At 41.0% G+C, this 20244-nt stretch overlaps 1 protein-coding gene across 6 annotated transcripts in view; it reads left to right on the top strand.

The window, feature by feature from the left end:
- The window catches only part of RBPJ (recombination signal binding protein for immunoglobulin kappa J region), a 93627-nt gene extending 79907 nt beyond the window's left edge, over positions 1 to 13720 (top strand). For all 6 annotated transcript variants that reach the window (XM_077815781.1, XM_077815783.1, XM_077815782.1 and 3 more), the window contains 3 exons: positions 7555 to 7710; positions 8736 to 8839; positions 9023 to 13720. In XM_077815781.1, coding sequence (XP_077671907.1) covers positions 7555 to 7710; positions 8736 to 8839; positions 9023 to 9338 — 576 coding nt within the window. In that variant the 3' untranslated portion in view covers positions 9339 to 13720. The remainder of the gene's footprint in view (positions 1 to 7554; positions 7711 to 8735; positions 8840 to 9022) is intronic.
- Positions 13721 to 20244: the final 6524 nt, after the last annotated feature.

The following is a 20244-nucleotide window of genomic DNA, read 5'->3' as shown; positions in this document are numbered from 1 at the left end:
ATCTATTTACTTTCGCCACACTATTCGTGATTTTGCAGACCTCTATCAGATCCCCCTTCTCCCCCGCCCTTAGTCATCTCTTTTTCTAATCTGAACAGCCCTAATCTTTTTAGTCTCTCCTCATATGGAAGCCATTCCATACCCTTGATCGTCTTTGTTGCCTTTCTCTTAACCTTTTCCAGTTCCACTATATCCCTTCTGAGATGCGACCAGAACTGGACTCAGTATTCATGGTGTGGGCACACCATGTCTTTATATGGTGGTACTATGATACAGTACAGACCCGTTTACGCGCGAATTCGCTTAACGGGTGGTAGCACCATGCCTGCCAGTGCTATCTATTTAACACGCGAGAGTCGTTAACACGCGGTGCAGGAACTTGCTATGTAGCTCTACAGATTTGTTCACTAACTCACTGACGTAGAAATCGACAAAGTGCGGAGCGGAAACGTGTTGTACGTCTTTACCGATATTGGTAAAGACGTATCACGCACGCTTAGTCATTGTCACTCTAGAGAGATATATAATCTATAGTAGTTATATAGTAATTACATTAGAAAATTTTAACCATAGGCCTAATATAATCGCAGAGGGCAAGCGTCAGCGTTCCTACACCGTAGAAGAAAAGCTAGCTGAAATAAATCGAGTAAATAGCGGAGAAACCCAGGCCAAAGTTTCAAAAGATATTGGGATTACCAAATCTACTCTCCGAGGATGGCTAAAAAAAACTAATCTAAACTGAATGGCTTTGTACAAAATATCGATTCTGCCGCAGGGCTTAAGCGAAAACGCGTGCGCTATTCAGCAAAACCCACACTAGATAAAGCCATGCGCACGTGGTTTGCTCAGGAAAGGCTGAAAGGAATGCCACTAAGTGGGCCAATTCTTCAAGCCCAAGTGACAAAATTTGGAAATTTAATGGGGGATGAATCATTCCAAGCCAGCAAGGGGGTATAAGTAGTTTTAAAAAACATCATGGCATAGCACAGGTATCGATTTCTGGAGAAAACCAATCAGCCGCAAACGTGTTTACCACCGAGTTAAAATCAGTTTTACAAAATGAAGAGTACCACAAACAACAACTTTATAATTGTGATGAAACAGCTTTATTTTCAAAACTGCTACCTGATGAGACTTTAGCCTTTAATTATAAGACACAGAAAACAGCTGGATTTAAAAAGATAAAAGATCATGTGACTCATAGATTCATAGATATTGAGGTCAGAAGGGACCATTATGATCATCTAGTCTGACCTCCTGCACAACGCAGGCCACAGAATTTCACCCACCACTCCTGCAAAAAACCTCACACCTATATCTGTGCTATTGAAGTCCTCAAATCATAGTTTAAAGACTTCAAGGAGCAGAGAATCCTCCAGCAAGTGACCTGTGCCCCATGCTACAGGGGAAGGCAAAAAACCTCCAGGGCCTCTTCCAATCTGCCTGGAGGAAAATTCCTTCCCAACCCCAAATATGGCGATCAGCTAAACCCTGAGCATATGGGCAAGATTCATCAGCCAGATACTACAGAAAATTATTTCCTGGGTAACTGAGATCCCACCCCATCTGATATCCCATCACAGGCCATTGGGCCTATTTACCATGAATATTTAATTACCAAAACCATGTTATCCCATCATACCATCTCCTCCATAAACTTATCGAGTTTAATCTTAAAGCCAGATAGATCTTTTGCCCCCACTGCTTCCTTTGGAAGGCTATTCCAAAACTTCACTCCTCTGATGGTTAGAAACCTTCGTCTAATTTCTAGTCTAAATTTCCTGGTGGCCAGTTTATATCCATTTGTTCTTGTGTCCACATTGGTACTGAGCTTAAATAATTCCTCTCCCTCTCCGATATTTATCCCTCTGATATATTTATAGAGAGCAATCATATATTACTTTTTTGTAGTAATAAGTAGTAATAAGACTGGCAGCCATAAGCTTGCCCCTCTTCTCGTTGGCTGGTTTCATAACCCTCACTGCTTTAATCACCTCAGTAGAGCCGAAACTGCCAGTAATATACACTAACAGCAAAAATGCTTGGATGATGAGACACATTGTCGATGACTGGTTGCACAACAGCTTTGTTCCAGCTCTTTGTAAGCATCTGCGGTCGAAGAAACTCAAAGCCAAAGCACTTTTGCTAATTGACAGTTGTACAACCCATCCTCCAGCCGAATCACTGGTATTGAGCGATGGAGAAATTCAGGTGCTACACCTACCATTCAACACAACATCAAAAATTCAACCTTTAGGCCAGAGCATTGTTCAGATTTTTAAAAACAGTTATCGATGGGAGCTTATTTCGGCGATCGTGTCTTGTATGTCTTCAGGCATTTCCGAATTCCTGAAACAGTTAAACATGAAGGAAATTATTTATTTAGTTAAAAAAGCTTGGGACGGAGTAAAACAAAAGTCCATTGAAAACTGCTGGATGAAGGCTCTCAGTGATGCCTTTTCTGTCAAAGACGGCTCAGACTCGGAAAACTCCAGCAGTGGCACTGATTCAGAGCCAGACTTTGAAGGATTTTTGGAAGAAGATGTCCTACAAACATGCACGCACACAAAAGAGGATAAAGGTAAACTTCTCTTTCAAATGATAAAGGATTTTAGTTTGGATACATCGCTGGAAATCATTACTGAGTGGCTGGAGATGGATGAAGATTGCCCGACTTCAGAATTTCTGTCCGACGAAGAAATATTAATGGGCTGCGAGGCTACGTCGGACCACGAAAGTGATGGCGAGAATGTCGTTGAAAAGGTCAAAATTTCGCCCAGAGAAGCCCTTAAAGTGCTGTAGAAACTGTTGTAAGATTTATGGAGGAGCAAAATGCAGAAAATATTGAAATCATTCATCTGCAGCAAATGACAGACTTCATAAGAGAGAAAAAATGCGAGCCAGAAAGAGCAGAAAATAACTGCGTTTTTTTCCTAAGTGAATCATAGACACTTTTTTCAGCCTGGCCCTCTTAACCCGCAGTCCATTAACACGCGGTCGTGACTGCTTGACTCCCGACATCCGTGCGTAAATGGGTCTGTACTGTACTTTCTGTCTTATTTTCTATCCCTTGCCTAATAGATCTTAACATACCGTTAGTCATTTTGACTGCTGCTGTGAATTGAGTGGAAGTTTTCAGAGAACTATCTACAGTCACACTCAGATCTTTTTCCTACGTGGTAACAGCTAATTTAGAACCCATCATCTGGCATTTTGTTGTTTAGTCACCCAATTTAGTGAGATCCCTTGATTACTCTTTGCAGTCTGCTCTGGGCTTAACTATCTTGAATAATTTTGTATCATCTGCAAACTTTGTCACTTCACTTGCCCATCCCCTTTTCCAGATTATTTGTGGAACAGCACACTCTCTTCTTGCGGGCAAAGGCTCTGTGGAAAAGAAGCCTCTGCATTTACAGAGTCTCATCTTCACCTGCTTCTTCCTACCCAATTAGACGTGAGCACCAGGCTGCTTATTCCAGAACTACAGCCCAGATTCTATGGAGTCTTTGGAACTCTACCTTCTATAGTTTAAGAACAAGCAGAAATGAAGGGAGCATCTTAGCCAGCTCCTTCTACCTGCCCATTACAGAGAGGAAATCACTGAGCATGTCCACTTAGTGGACATAGTGGAGTGGCGTGAAAATAGCCAGGGAGAGAGAGAGAGGACAAAGGAAAGGAAAGGAGACTGGAAAATCAGCAGGTCCATCTGGATCCCTAAGATCAAGAGAAAGGTGAACTTTGCATATTTAAGCAGGACCTGCCAATGCTCTTTATGAGGATGGCATATATTTTGGAGCTGCAGGATCTGTTGGCCAGAAGCTGTGCCAGGGAGCTTTCCTAATCTGATAGGACCCTGCAGCTGCTGACCATCCGCTCCTATGTCAGAAAGAAGACTGACCATCAGCAGACCCTAAGCATGGCGTTAAAGGCTCTCTGTCCTCTCAGAGTGTCAGATGTGGAGATGATCATTGAGAATCAAAAGGGCAGACAGTGCCAAATGGGGGGTAGCAAAGAGGACGATAATTCCTGTGGAAGAAGGATTAGCTATTAGGGCTCTCCGTGACAGAAGTAAGGCATCCCTTAAAAAAGATCTTGTCAGATCTCAGGCCTGTCACTGCAAGCTCCAATTTATGCAGCGTGTCTCTCCCAGGCAAGGGCAAGGTGGCTACAGAGGTAAAGCAGGTATGCAGAGGCCAAAGATGAGGATGCTGAACTGATCTTGACCTTCCCATTTCTGGACCTCATACTCTCATTCATGTGTGAAACCAGATATGACAGTCTATTCATCTTCTAGAGCCGTGGCCACCTTAGTGGCAGGCAGAAGAATTCTGTGACTCAAACCATGGGTAATGGGCTCTTCCTCTAATGTCAGACTACCACCTGTGCACTTCAAAGGCAAATTTCTTTTCAAGGAGAAAAGAGAAGATGTAACAGTCCTTAGCTGCTTCAAAGTAGTGAGTCCTACCCCAGCTGAGGCCCTATGGCAGGGGTTCTCAAACTTCATTGCACCATGACCCCCTTCTGACAACAAAAACTACTGCACGACCCCAGAAGAGGGCACCGAAGCCTGAGCCCGCCTAAGCCCCACCACCGGGGGGGGCAAAACCAAAGCCCCACCTCCCCAGGCAGGGGGCCTATAACCTGAGCCCTGCTGCCCAGGGCTGAAGCTCTCGGGCTTGGGACCCAGCAAGTCTAAGGCAGCCCTTGTGACCCCATTAAAATGGGGTCGCAACCCACTTTGGGGTCCCGACCTACAGTTTGAGAACCACTGCCCTATGGGCTCTAGGATTACAGACCAACAGGAACAAATCCAGCACAACTAATACCTATAATTAGGGCCCTACCAAATTCATGGTCCATTTTCGTCAATTTCACAGTCCTAGGATTTTAAAAATTGTAAATGTCATGATTTCAGCTATTTAAATCTGAAATGTCACAGTGTGATAATTGTAGGGGTCTTGACTCAAAAAGAAGTTGGCGGGGGAGGGGTTGTGGTACTGCTATCCTTACTTCTGAGCTTCTGCTGGTGGTGGCGCTGTCTTCGGAGCTGGGCTCCTGGTCAGCAGCTGCCACTCTCTAGCTGCCCAGCTCTGAAGTAAGGATGGCATGGTATAGTATTTCCACCCTTACTTTTACCCTGCTGCCTGCAGAGCTGGGCCCTCAGTCAGCAGCCGCCACTCTCCGGCCATCCAGCACTGAAGGCAACAGCGCAGAAGTAGGGGTGGCATGGTCTGGTACTTCTGTGCTGCTGCTGGCATGGCGCTGCCTTCAGAATTGGGTACCCAGCCAACAGCCATCGCTCTCAGGCCGCCCCACTCTGAAGGCAGTGCAGAAGTAAGGGTGGCAATACCACAATCCCCCTAAAATAATCTTGTGACCCTTCTGCGACTCCCTTTTGGGTCAGGACCCCCGATTTGAGAAACACTGGTCTCCCCTGTGAAAACTGAATAGTATAGGGTAAAAGCATACAAAACACCAGATTTCAAGGTGGGAGACCAGATTTCACAGTCCGTGACGTGTTTTTCATAGCCGTGAATTTGGTAGGGCCCTTCCTATAATTCAGGAAAAGGGAGGCAGAATCACATTAAAAAGATAGGCTTGAACCAGAGAAGAGGTAACAAACATCAAGGGTAGGCCCTTCAGGTTTTGAACAGTCAGGCTGAAGGTGCAAGTACCAGGCAAGAATCCCAGGGGAGAAAGCTGAGAAACTACTTCTATGCCTGGAAACCAATGTTTCTAGGTTCTTGAAGGCAGCAGATAAAGTGAGATTAGCCTCGTGGTTCTTAGCTAAAACTTGAAACTGGTGCTAACTCACCATTTTTAACCTTCTGAGGAGTATTTTGATGAGACTTGTGTTTTCAAGTCCTGTTCCTGATAAAAGCATGGTTATATCATACCTTGCACAATGGGGTTCTGATCTGGTTAAGACTCTGGACGCTAACCTTATTAATAATAATAGGAGCGAGAGGAGTTGTGGAGTTCCAGGCCTTTTCTGAAAGCAGTCATGTGATTTTTCACCTGGTTGTGGTCATGCTGACAACTCTGCCTGAATTCAGGCTCAAGACATCATCAGTCTTTCACCTGAACTGGGAAATCACTCTAACCACATTTGGCCCTAGAATCATACAGGGGGAAGGCTACATTGCCTGGGCTCTATGGACTCAATAGAAAGAATAACAAAATTTAAGCAGTCTTAAAAGTATTTCATCCCACACCAAAATGTAAAGGTTGTCATGTGCCTCTGAACTCCTCATCAGATGATGGATTAGGGAATTAGTCAGAGTGTCTTTATGTTACAGCAGGAAAAAAACCACTAGAATCTTTTAAAGCTCTCTTTATCTGGTCAGTAGGATCTTCATGGGCAGAAAGAGCAGAAGCCTCTTTAATAGAGATCTGCAAGACTGCCTCAGGGCTTCTGCCCACATCTTTGCGAAAACATTGGAGAATAAGATTGCATTCACAGCCTTTGTAGAAGGTTGTTACTGGCACTAGTAGTTTAATGGTAGTCCCATCCATACTAAAATGTTGAACTGCTTTGGAAAGTTCCAAGCACCTGGACTGGTACAGAAGATCATAGAAGGGGAAATTTTATTATCTTTTTGGAATCTTCTAGATCAGTTCACCTCCCACCTCCCTTGCTTGGCCATCTGCCTCATTACTGAGAGTTTTAATGCCATTATTGAGTCAATCCCATGTTAAGATTTCTTCTTTTACTTACTGAACTTATTTGTTAATGATTATTGAATAGCATCAATCCAATTTTTTTGTTTGGTACGGATTTCAATGAATTCAACAGAAGGTTGACAAACTGCCAAATCTTTGTATATCATGGGTGTGATATCAAAAGTCTTAATGTTCTGTCTCCATCTGTTGGGTGGGAGGAACTATAACCCAAGGATCTAAAGTGGGTCAAATAAAGTAAATGTACAGATAAGTAAAATTTCTCCTTTTGTCACCTCTTTTGGATGTCTGACACTGAACCTGGACACTGCAGTGCAGCCACCTTCCCCCCACTCCCCTCCCAAATTAACAAAGCATTAACACAGAACCACTTAAGCATATGAACTGACTTTTTCAGCTCTGTATTTCATTCAGTAATTGTACTTGTTCTAGTGCAATGGTTATCAACCTTTTCCATGCCATGACCCCATCTCATAACAGGAAAAAAAAATCAAGATTTTCCCTCCTATTCAATCATTAAAAATAGTGAAGGGTGTTCCTCCTGGACCTGTTCACATTTCCCAAGTAGAACCCCTCTTTCAGTGTGAATATTTTTGTTGCTTATTTTGTGTCTTGTATGCTTTGTAAGGCTCTTGATGACTATTTTAGCACAGGAGGATGTGTTGCAAATTGCAATGCATTCCGCATTGTACAAGGGGTTGTTCTTTGACTACATTCTGTTATAGGAAGAGACACAGGGAAACTAAGCTGCATAACTTTGAAATGAGACATTGTGACCCACTTCCTCTTACCAATTCAGATTCCTCATTATTAGTTCTGGTGTGAATATCAAACCAATATACAGACCAAACTTCTAACTATTCTTTCTTAAAGGCCACTCCATGCCCCAAAGAACCAAATAAAGAGATGATTAATGATGGAGCTTCTTGGACAATCATTAGTACAGATAAGGCAGAATATACATTTTATGAGGGGATGGGACCAGTCCATGCTCCAGTAACACCTGTGCCTGTTGTAGAAAGTCTTCAAGTAAGTCAGTTGTTTACTTTTTCTGCTCTTGTTAATAAACTTTGCATTTACTATAGGGCTTCTCATCTGAGCATCTTTAAATACTTCACAGTCTTTAATTAAACTTCATGGTGCTCCTGTGAGATGCTGTAGGTAAGTATTATGTAACCAGTTTTATAGATGGGTAAACTGAGTCAAAGAGAACTTTAATAATTTGCCCAAGGTCACTTGTGAGTCAGTGGCAGAGTTGGGAGTAAAAGCAAAGAGTTCAGATTCCCAGTCTCTCCCTCTCTAATCACTAGACTGCATTTTCACACTTAGAAAGCGTCTTACAAACTCTCTTAAGCAGAACAGTTCTAAACTAGTCCTACATTATATATCTGCATCCACAAGAGAGTGTTTTGTAATGTTAAGTAAAAATACTGATTATAGTTCCATCAAATTTTAGCTATGTTTTTTCAACTCTGTTATGCAAGACAAGAACACATGCTTGATAAAGAGAACATCGACTTTGTCTATTTCTTAAGAATTGCTGCACTTCTTAAAATTGCCCTCTTTAATAAATCCTCGAAGATCTTTATTTTTGTTTATTTAAAAATTTATGTTGACTCCTTATCAATAACAACTAATTACCAATTAACACACTATGACTGAACCCTTCCTTGTTAACAACAAACCTCATTCTGTTTGAGAGAGGACTCAAAAGGTCAGCTACACAAAAGGTCATATCCTGTGTCCTGAAGTTCTTCCTACTTGAGCTTTGATGAACTACCAGGTGGTGAAGACGGTGCAGGCACTTGACTCATAGATGCTTGCTGGCTGTTTATATTTTGTGATTGAAATGGTCTTCCTTCAAGTGTTGCCATTCACTTCCGAACACCAAACCATTTGGAGCTATTTATCATGTGATTTCTCTTAACTGAGTTAAATTTGTTTGCTGCTTTTCTTAATTGGAAAAGAAGGAATAAACCAATGTTTATGGTACTCATATGTACTACAAGAGTAATTCCTTCTGATTTTGTATGTCTGGTTTATTTTCTCTCTAGTTAAATGGTGGTGGAGATGTAGCAATGCTGGAACTTACAGGTCAGAATTTCACTCCAAATTTACGTGTCTGGTTTGGGGACGTGGAAGCTGAAACCATGTACAGGTGCAGTATTATTTTCTACTACTATTTTTGGTGGGTGGAGTTCTGATTACAGTCGGTGTTGAAGTTCTGGCGAGTGTATATTGATTTTTGTTGTTTGCTCCATATCTCTTCATTTTCTGAGCCACTACCTTTTTTACTGAATACCTGCGTGGCAGCTAATATGTTGCCTTTTTCTCTTGTCAGATGTGCAGAAAGTATGCTGTGTGTTGTTCCAGACATTTCTGCATTCCGAGAGGGTTGGAGGTGGGTCCGTCAGCCAGTCCAGGTTCCAGTAACTTTGGTCCGTAATGATGGCATAATCTACTCCACTAGCCTTACCTTTACATATACACCGGAGCCAGGCCCACGACCACACTGCAGTGCTGCTGGAGCAATTCTCAGAGCCAACTCAAGCCTCATGGCTTCCAGTGAAACAAATACAAACAGCGAGGGAAGTTACACAAATGTCAGCACAAATCCAACCAATGTCACATCATCTACAGCAACAGTAGTTTCCTAACTACAGTGTTTGCTTGGACTTTAACAGACTTTCAAGTGCTACAGACAAGACAACTGAACAATTTTGTGGTTTCATGGGAAAACACCTTTCCATTCTGAGTGATATTATTTGAACTTTGTTACCTGCAAGTGCTGATCTGAAAAATAGAAGCCACAATAAAAAAAAAAAATCTGAAATGTATAAACTTTATTAAAATCTATTTTTCAGCTGTTTTTTTTTAAATGGGCAAGAAATTGAAATGTGGCTGGGATACAAGTTAAACAAACTAGAAAACATGAACATGACATAATTTTTACGGACCAAGGAACTTGTATAAGCTTTAGTATAAAAGGTACATTTTCACCATACCTTTTTTGTATCACAACATATAGTACACTTTTGTTACCAAATAGTTTATATTTTTTTTTCCTCTGAGCTTTTGCTCTGAAGTATATTCAGGTTCCAAGCCTGACCATGCTTGTATAATCTAATTACCATACTCTTCCAGTTTTAAAAAATAGATATATTTTTGGTCTGTGGCTGGAACTGTTCCTTTTTTTAAACTGAAGTCTTGTGACTTTTTATGAACTGAAATGGTTTTTATTTCAGCAAGTGGAACCTTGGAAAGGCCAGCATATTTTTTTTTAAGATTATATGAAGTCTGTGCAAAAGCTTTAAATAAAATGCCTCTGCCTTGCCTGCAATACATGCAATGTATGTTAACGTTAGTGCTCTGGTTTCAGTCGTTAATCGTTATTTCTGTGTTTTCCTTTTTTTAAAATATGTATTTATAGTGCTAATTCATGAGGGTCTAACATAACAGGAGTTCAAAATATGTGACATTTCAAACAGTCATGTTTATGATTGGTCACGTCACAGGAATACGTTGGTGTTTTGAAGGGTGGTTTTTGTCCCCTTCCCTCCTAAAAGTCAGAAATGTATCATAAAGTGTGTTAGGATCCATTCAGGTTTTTTCTAATCTTGTACATAATTTGTATGAAGTGTAACTTAAACATTTTATTTCAAAAGTTGAATGTTCCCAATGACTTCATTTGGCAGCATGTCTTCTGTCTTGTTAGCATGTGACTAATATCATGAGAAGTATTTGCTACAAATGGGATTGGTAGGTGATGCCCTTCATCATTATACAATGAGAGAAATCACAAAAAGCATGGTTTTTCTTCCTACTGTTCAGTAAATTAGGCCAAACGTTGGTGTAATCCTTGTATTGACGTGCTTTCATTGTGAAGTGATCATACCATAATAGTTAAAAATAAATTTTAGTACTTAGAAATGGGCAATTATAAGATTACAAAAGCACTGTCATGAAGTCAACTCCCATCTCTATTTCCAGGGGGTTTTCTCTTTCCCTGCGAACAATTAGTGCAATATTCGAGCCTTCTCTCCACCATAAATTTAAGGCTCAGTTTGACTCAGTTGATTTGTGTGACTCTCATTCTGAATTTGCCTTTTTTTTATCCCTCTCTATGTAATTGATCGCTTCAACTGTATTTGAAAATATATCCCAGTGGCTCATTTGCAATCCCAGAACCAGGCATAGGCTTATAGGATGTAGTGTAACCTTTCCCTTCCAGGACAAGAATATAAACTCTATGAATTGCTCAACCTTTACCATCCCATGAAACAAGAGCCACAACTACTGTGTCCATGTGAACCTGTGGTTTACTACAGAGTATGGCCTGCAGGCTTACCCATTGACTATTTGAATAGATTTCCATTGACCACTTTAAGAGTTTCCAATTTCAGCACCAGCACCATTTTAAAGCACTGCTTCTCTGCAATATGTTTGTCTTCTCTGACGCTCTGTTCTACGTGTTTGCCTCAGCTGCTCGATGAACGTGTTGGTTTTGCATTCATTGAAAACTGAAGATAATGTGGTTAAGGGAAGAAATCCGTTGTAAAACATATTCAGTTAGTTGTTAAATCAGTGCCACTGTCCTTCTAAAATGTGCTTGTATTCTACCACAGGCCTTCTTATTAGCCATTTTATACTATGTAACCTTCCCTTGAACATTGTTACAAATACTGCCTCATCTCTATTTCAGTGGCCAAGGGCAGACTTCATTGTGGCCTTATCTCTGTTTTAAGCTGTTTACTGGCATTTATTTGCAAATCTGTTTACTTGTCTGTGTGCTATTTAATTTTATCTTGGTTGTGTTGACAGAAATCATTTCACAAGTTTTTGCTAGAAGTATGTTTGTTTTATACAGTACTGTTTAACTTATGGGCCTCAGGTTTTCTTCATTTATTAGCTTGAGGATTAAAGGAAGTGGTTAGTAATGAATTTAGTATAATATTAAAGAACAAACCATTACATACACAGCAGATAAAACCATAACAAGCTTTTTAACTTTCAAGGAATATTTTTAAATAGCTATTCAAACCATAAGAGGCACCTGCTTTTATATTACATTATTTTAAAATGTTTTTACATGTAAATGCAATAGACTTTTGTATTCAGTTTCTTTCCTTGCAATAAGTTTGCCCAATGGAGTATACACAATCTTCCTGGACTTTTAAAGAATCTAACAAACATGATGCATTTGGCCTAATTTTTGCCACTCTACATACCACAGGCTAGTGGGTGGAAAAGTACATTAAATTCCATTTCAGCAGTATCTGCTTATGTATAATTTTTAAAGCTCTTTTTGTTGGCTTTTTCCTGGACTTGTGGCTCCATTGTTTTTAGTAGCTAGTTAGTAACACAGGAATTGTCTTCCAGATCCACACTGTCACTAAGAAAGATGCTCAGTTGTAATTTAAGTTCAAATAACTTATTTTCTTGAACTCTTTCCTGTGAGTGGCTTTGTTACTTTTAATGGCATCAAGAGCTGTTGATCATCTTTCATGATATTCACAATATTCCAAGAATGCTAAAAATTTCTGTTAAACTACTTATAGAATGTTTCAATATGAAACTATAGAACTGTTCTACTGTAGCTGTTAAGTCTTGTCTTGTCTTATTATTTCTAAAAGTATACATAGAAATTGAGTCTGTTCAGAATGTTTTTATAGTTCCAACTTATTGGATGAGAAAGCAAGTTAAATGCTCAAAGCTACCTATGTTCTGTTTTTGTTTAGAACTGCACTTCAGAATTCAACACTAGTATGATATAACCTGCTGCTGACAATTTTCCTAATTTTATCTGAAGGCTCCCCGCATCTGTCTTTTTGTTAATGCTGATATACACTATTTCACTTCTGTCTTCATTGCACAGACTTATAAGTTACGTGAAAAGACATGAACCTAAAGAAATAAAACCATAAATACTCCTAATACAAATCTGACAAAAATGAAACAAGTGAGTTACCCACTTCAGACCAAATAACTGTAGAGGTGTCAATTTTGGAACAAAATGCTCTGTAATTATTAACCATGTTATTTACTTTTTACTTTCAAAAGCAGCTGTGTGTATGATGAGTACTGAAAAAATGTGTACTTTCCTGTGCCAGGCGGTTGACTTTGTTTTCAAGCACTGTACTGTGGGGTTGAGTGGCAGCTTTGTTAGAAACAGTAATATATTGGGGTTTCTACCTAACCCTTTTAGGACTGAACTGTTTCCTCCCTTCATAAAGTGACAAAATGGATGAACAGTTCCAATTTTGTACACATTTGCCTACAGTCCGTACTGCATTTGTCCAGCTGTAGGCGCTATGCTTAGTTTTAGTTTGTTTCTTGAACCTTGCAGCAAGTGTATGCATTCAGTCCTTTAAGGGTTATATTTTACAAACTGTGCACCTGTAAAATTTCTTAGCAATAAGGTAGAAAATTGAGCAAGTTTTTACCATAATTTTGTAGAAAATTTGCATTGCTCAGTTCCATATTTCATCAAAACAATCTGCAATACGGGCAGTTTCAAGGAATAAATAAAAGTGAATTGTAAACTACGTGTTTTGTCCAGTGTGTGTAAGCGCATATAATATTTTATTTCAATTTTTTTTCTATAAGGTTTCAGTCACGATGAAATGTCATGTTACTGCTCCTGTGACAAACTTATTTTAACAGCTGTATGATGTTACTATATAGGGAGTAATATAATATGATCACATTTGTTGAAAATTGCTACATTTTTGCTGACATAATGTTAAACAAGAAATCAGGTTGGTTTTTTTTGGCTTGTGAACGGTGAGGTCATCTGTGGAACCAGAGCAGCAGAAGACCAAGCCCAGGAGAGGAAAAGTCATCAATAGATGTGAGGCAGCCACCCTGGCTCCACGTAAACTGGATACGGAATGTCCACATAAAAAACTGGTTTCAAATCTAAACCTGTTTCTCTACAGCTTGTATAATTGCTGAAGTTAGACAAGTGACTGTTGTTTTTCCAGTAATGTACAAAAAGAACCGGTTCACTTTTTTGATATTATTTATTAAATAAGAAAAAAATGAACTGTGTTTATTTATTTAAATGTAGCAGCCTCACTACTTAACCTGTTTTATATTTCATCCTAGTCTGTAGTTGCGTTCTGTTTGGATGAGCATTTTTCAGATGTTGGTTAATAGCTAGGCTCATCCTTGAATATGTAACAAAGCTAGTTTGTGCCTTGGTTTTAGGGAGAACATGAACCAGCAAGTCCAAATGCTACAGCTGATTGAGGTTATCTCCTGTTTGGGCTGCAGACACACAGGACTAAGTCCATTATATACATAAAAATACAAAACTCTTGAAAGGAGATGAGGAATAGATGTGGCATATGCACCAGAAAAAGGTTAGGAATGGCAGACAGACACTGCACTCATTAACCGTGATGAGATTGTGGGAGGGACGGGAAAGAGGAGGCTATTGCTAGATAAGCAAAGCACTGCTAGGACAAAGACATAAACTGGAGTAAATTGATAGAGGATTTTAACCATAGGAAATATTTTGACCTTTGAGATAGGTACAATTGAGTATTATCCATGTGAAAATGCTAGTTCAAAGTATAAGGTGAACAAACTGGAGAAAGTAGATACAAAGACTTGAACTTTGCTGGTCCTTACAGATAATGGGCCCACCACTTGAAACAGGGTTTCCCTTATTAAGGTAGAAGAGGACTCATGATGTGAAGGAATCATGTCTGCATAAATTGAGGAATGATTCCTGGTATACTGCAGCTGCACAGAGATGAAGGAGAAGGAAGAGAGAGGGGGAGAATGTGGCCTTAAGAATAGTCAAAGTAAGTGGCCCTCTTAAGGCACCACATCTCATGGAGTGTGGTTGGAACTACACTCGAACCACTGACTGCTCATCAAGGGTCTGATTCTCATTTATGTTAAAGTCCTTTAGGAAGGTCTGGAAGAATAAATAGACTCCAAAATGGATGTAAATTACACTTAAATCCACTTTAAAGCCCCTTTCCACTTCCATTGCTCCATTGCAGTTGATGATGGGGCGATTTGGAGACTGCAGAAATGGGGAAATTCTTTTGGACGAGGCATTAACAGAGATAAGACTGGTGGCACAGTAGGAAAAAAAGAACGGTGGGAGGAAATCGTCTAATACTTGTTTCAACTAGGGCCAGCGCTGTGGAAGAATACATAGTAGAAAGTTGGCAATGAACTACACAGATAAGAGGTTTAGATGTTGCTATAAAGAATATTATGCAAATATTTGGCTGGAGAAGCAGCATAGGAGTTAGAAATCGGATGCACTGTACTTGGTTAGACCAAGAGTCTTTCCAGTCCAGTGTCCTCTCACAGGCTTGACTAGGGTTTCTTTTACCTTTCTCTGAAGTATCTGGTACTAAAGTTGGTAGTTGTGGGAAAACCTGCCCCCAGGGAAGGTTTATTCGTAACCCCAAAAGTTACAGGTTCAGTTTAACCCTGAAGCATAGGATTTATATCCCTTCCAAAATTCTTTTTAATATTTACTATTATAAATCTGGTTATCCATGTTTTTTGTATGAGAGTCCACAGCCTTTTTAATCCTGCTAAGGTCTTGGTCTCGATGAAATCCCATGGCAAAAAGTTTCACAGGCTAATCTGGGCACTATTCTATTGACATACAATACGAAAATAATAGCTGAAATATATTCTTTTCTTTTTTTAAAGAACAACTGCTACTTAATACTAATTGAAAGATTTTCTCATTGTCTCCTTTTTGTCTTTTAATGAAACAGTTTGACTTTTGATCTAAAAGAGGTGTTCCAATCAGTACTAAAGTAGCAGCTGCCCTTAATAATTTTTAAAATAAATCAGAATTTGAACTATGATGTCATAACATGACATGTCAGTAATAGTGGAATACTACATATGTGAACTCCTGCCATTGACATGTAATGAAATGCTGTAAAATATTTTTTAAAATGTGAAAACCCATCAAATAAAACACTTAAAACATTTCAAAATTCCAATATGTAATTCAGAGCTTTCCAAAAGATGTAAATTTTCCAAGATGTAAATTTTTATTTTTATTTTTTTTCTGCAGGATTTTTTGGTGAAATCTAAATGATTTCATTAAAAAAATGGTGACTCTGTCAAAACAGCTTTTTCACTGAAAATGTTTTGATGAAAATTTTCTGAGCAGTTCTACTTTTATAGATCTAAGATTTAAAAATCAACCCAAGTCAGAAGATCTGTATATTCTCTACTATAATTTATATGTAAGGTTTTATAAAGTTCTATTTGATGGTATGTATTGAATTAGTTGACAAATCACTTATGCTGGCATACAGATAAATATGAGAGACAGACATAACGATAGGGGGCCAGAGTTAATGCTGAGCTTTCAAACGTAAGGTTTCGCTGCCTACTAAGTGCTTCATTTTTCAGTAGAACATTTTTTGTTTAGCATTAATCTCTACCAGGGAAAAAACAGGAAAAAAAATTGTCAATGCAGCTTGTAAATTCTTTTTGGGGGTGCCATTTGCCTTTCCATTTGAACAGTCTTGACTAACTGAACTATCCTAAACAGACATCCGTAATCTTAAGACTTCTGAACCAGGCTCCCTTAAAGCCTGGGCCATTTAAAAATTCTAAAGTTTAGATAGATCAATAAAAGTTGGTAGCAAACATCTAGATTGGTGCAAAACTTTCTGTGCTCTCAGTTTATAGGTGATTTAAAACAAAAAACCTTGAACTAATTGAAGTGGGTTTTTTTTGACATAAGTACATGTTAAAAAAAACAATCCTTCAAATGAGAAATTTTGTGCATACACAATTTGAACATCTAAAAGCTTCAAACTTGCCTGGTTTGTAGATTATACTGAGACCTAAAGAACAATTTAAGTTTGAACCTCCCCACATTCAAATCCCCAAAAGAACAAAAGGAATGAACTTAATTAAGTATCTTTATATATCTTATAAAGAAACATAATAAATAATAACTTAATTTTTACAACATAACATGGCTATTTTATAATCCACAGACATTATCTTCACAGTTATACATAAACAAACATAAAGAAAACAAATTAAATCTAACCAGGTCAGTTCCCATAGAAACACAGTGAGAAGAAACTCAGGGGTCCCAAAAGCTTAGGTTGAGTTTACCTAGGAGCTATCTGTTAAATGAAAGCTTAGCCCTGGTCTACACTACAGGGTTAGGTTGAATTTAGCCGCATTAGGTCTATTTTATAATGAATGCGTCTACACAAGCAACCCCGTTCCGTTGACCTAAAGGGCTCTTAAAATCAACTTCTGTACTCCTCCCCGGCGAGGGGAGTAGCACTAAAATCGACCTTGCTGGGTTGAATTTGGGGTAGTGCGGATGCAAATCGATGGTATTGGTCTTTGGGAACTATCCCAGAGTGCTCCATTGTGACTGCTCTGGACAGCACTTTGAACTCCGATGCACTAGCCGGGTACACAGGAAAAGCCCTGGGAACTTTTGAATTTCATTTCCTGTTTGGCCAGCATGGTAAGCTCAGCAGCACAGGTGACCATGCAGTCCCCCCAGAATCGCAAACGAGCTCCAGCATGGACTGAAAGGGAGATGTTGGATCTGATTGCTGTATGGGGAGAAGAATCTATGCAGGCAGAACTCCGCTGAAAAAGAAGAAATGCAAATATATTTGCCAAAATCTCATAGGGCGTGTTGGAGAGAGGCTACAACAGGGACACACAGCAGTGCCGCGTGAAAGTTAAGGAGCTCAGGCAAGCCTACCAAAAGACAAAGGAGGCAAATGGTCGCTCCAGGTCAGAGCCCCATACATGCCGCTTCTGTGATCAGCTGCATGCCATTCTAGGAGGGACCCTACCACTACCCCACCACTGTCCATGGACACCTGCGAGACTATGTGGTCCCACCAGTCTGTGCTTGTTTGCTGAGCCCAGAATCGGCATTCCGTTGTATCAACCAGCCGCACGGCCTCCATGATGTCCCAATTGCCACATCCTGTGCTTTTAGGAATGTTTGTGTCCATGTCCTCCTCACAATTGTCCTCCCGCTGCCGTCTCTTAGCCAGGTTCTGCACATACTACAGTATAGTGCGTGAGGTGTTTACAATGCTTGCAATGGCAGTGGTGAGCTGAGCGGGCTGCATGGGTAACCCAGGAAAAAAGGCACGAAACGATTGTCTGCAGTTGCTTTCACAGAGGGAGGGGAGACTGACGACATGTACCCAAAATCACCCGTGACAATGTTTTTGCCCCATCAAGCATTGGGAGCTTAACCCAGAATTCCAATGGGCAGCGGAGACTGCGGGAACTGTGGGATAGCTTCCCACAGTGCACCACTCCAGGAGTCGATGCTAGCCATGGTAGTGAGGACGCACTCCGCCGACTTAATGCGCTTAGTGGGACATACACGATTGACTGTATAAAATCTATTTCTAAAAATCTACTTCTATAAAATCAACCTAATTTCATAGTGTAGACATACCCTTAGACTCTGGAGTAGAATTATGCAGCAAAGGGTGGATTCTGAAGCTGCAGAATCATAGAATACATAAATTTTTGCTGATCACTGATGGAAACCCTGTTTTTTTTCCTTATCCATATCTAATTCTCTCCTGCCGGCATGTGGTCTTTTGGGCCATTCTAATCCTGTTTATTCTGCAATCCATACACATGCAACATCGTCATTGGTGATGTGAGCTTTGCTTGAGTGTGGATTGTGGAATGAAGCTGTAAATTTGCTGTAGTTGCTTTTACTGGGAGTGGGGAAGAGGGAGCAAAAGTTACAGGGTCTTTGGATATTGCAGATGAGTGTTTGTATAGTGGTCTTGATTTACTTTCTCATTTGATTGGGAATAGTACTAAGTCTGTTCTTTGGCTTGTATTTTAATAAAAATTGTTTAAAGATTAGCTTTGGAAATGGGTCTAACAGGCTGCCCATACAGTATGTGGTTCAGTCTTATCTGGTACAGTTTATGATGAATGATCTTTCTTTACTTTTTTCTAGATTGTCTCCAGTCAAGAGAGACCAGGTTATCATCCATACCAGCTGATTGTCTCACAATGGGTATGATCATAAATTTGATCAAGCTGGTATTATGGAAACCTGATAGGATGATTCCCATTATTGGAATGTTAAAATAAATGGTTATAACCAATGATGAGCTGCCAAAATCTTAACAGCCGGTTCCCTCCTCACCCCGCAAGGGGGTTGTGGCCCACCCCCACTCCCCGGGACTTCTGTCCCATCCAACCCCCCGCGTTCCTTGACGCTCCCCCCCCCCAGGACCCCTGCCCCATCTACCTCCCTCCCCTGTCCCCTGACTGCCCCCAGAACTGGGCAGGAGGGTCTCGTGGGCCACTGTAGTGGGTGCCCACCCCGCCCCTAAGAGCCAGAGGGACCTGCCAGGGCGAGGTGGGGAGTCCTGGTGGTGCTTACCTGAGGCAGCTCCTGGGAAGCATCCGGCAGGTCCCTCTGGCTCCTAGGGGTGGGGGGAGCGTAACTGGGGGAGGGGAGCGGCTGCTCCCCCCACTGATCACGTCAAAAGTGGCTCCTTAGGCACCGACTCCATGGATGTTCCATCAGCTGTTCGCGTGGGAAGCATGGGAGGGCTGAGAAGCAGGTGGCAGCTTCGTGCTCAGGCCCAGGGAGGCGGAGGTGAGGTGGGGCCAGGAGTGGTTCCCCTGCGCGGCTCCCTGGGTTACTTGTTGCAACACGGGCGGCCCTCCTTCCCCCCTCCCCCCGCCCCAGCTCACCTCCGCCTCTCTGGGCCTGAGCGCGAAGCCGCTGCTTACTTCTCAGCCCTCCCCAGCTTCCCGTGCGAACAGCTGATTCACGGGAAGCCGGGGGAGGGGGCGGAGAAGCAGAGTGGGGCGGCGCATTCAGGGGAGGAGGCAGAGGTGAGCTGGGGTCGGGCGCGGGGCGGGGAGCTGCCGGTGGGTGCTCTGCACCCACCAAATTTTCCCCATGGGTGTTCCAGCCCCGGAGCCCCCACGGAGTTGGCGCCTAAGGCGCCACTTTTGGCCGGTGGTTAAATTTAGAAGCCCTTTTAGAACCAGTTCTCCCTCACTGGACAACCGGTTCTAAAAGAGCTTCTAAATTTAACAACCAGTTCTAGCAAACCGGTTATAACCTATTTTGAAAGGATCGAGTGAGCAAAAGGGGAGAGAAGTGGCACTCCAGCAAAAATGGCATCACCTAATGAATCCCTGATAACTCAGAAGAAAATTATCCTGAATGCATATGGATCAATGTCCTATCAGATAAAGCAACAAGGTGGGGTGTTAGTTGGTGTCTGCTACAGATAATAAAATGGCATTAGGGAACAGGATGATCAGCTCCTTACACACCTGTCTATAAAGGGTTGAGGGGGAAAAAGTTGTGAGATCATGGGGGCTTCAATTTGAGTGACATATGCTGGAGGGCTCATGTTGTCAGTACTAAAACGTCCTTGGAATTACAAAATATCATAGATGACAATTTCCTAATTCAAAGTGTTGAAGTCAACGAGGGAATTCTGTATTAGACCATGTCTTGACAGATAAAAAGGAATTGATTACAGAACTAAATAATAATGGTAGCTTAGGTACAAG

This window comes from Eretmochelys imbricata, chromosome 4, assembly GCF_965152235.1.
Source record: "Eretmochelys imbricata isolate rEreImb1 chromosome 4, rEreImb1.hap1, whole genome shotgun sequence".
NCBI classification, from domain to species: domain Eukaryota; kingdom Metazoa; phylum Chordata; order Testudines; family Cheloniidae; genus Eretmochelys; species Eretmochelys imbricata.
The sequence above is the reverse complement of the archived record's forward strand: the minus strand, read 5'-3'. Positions and strand labels throughout refer to the sequence as shown.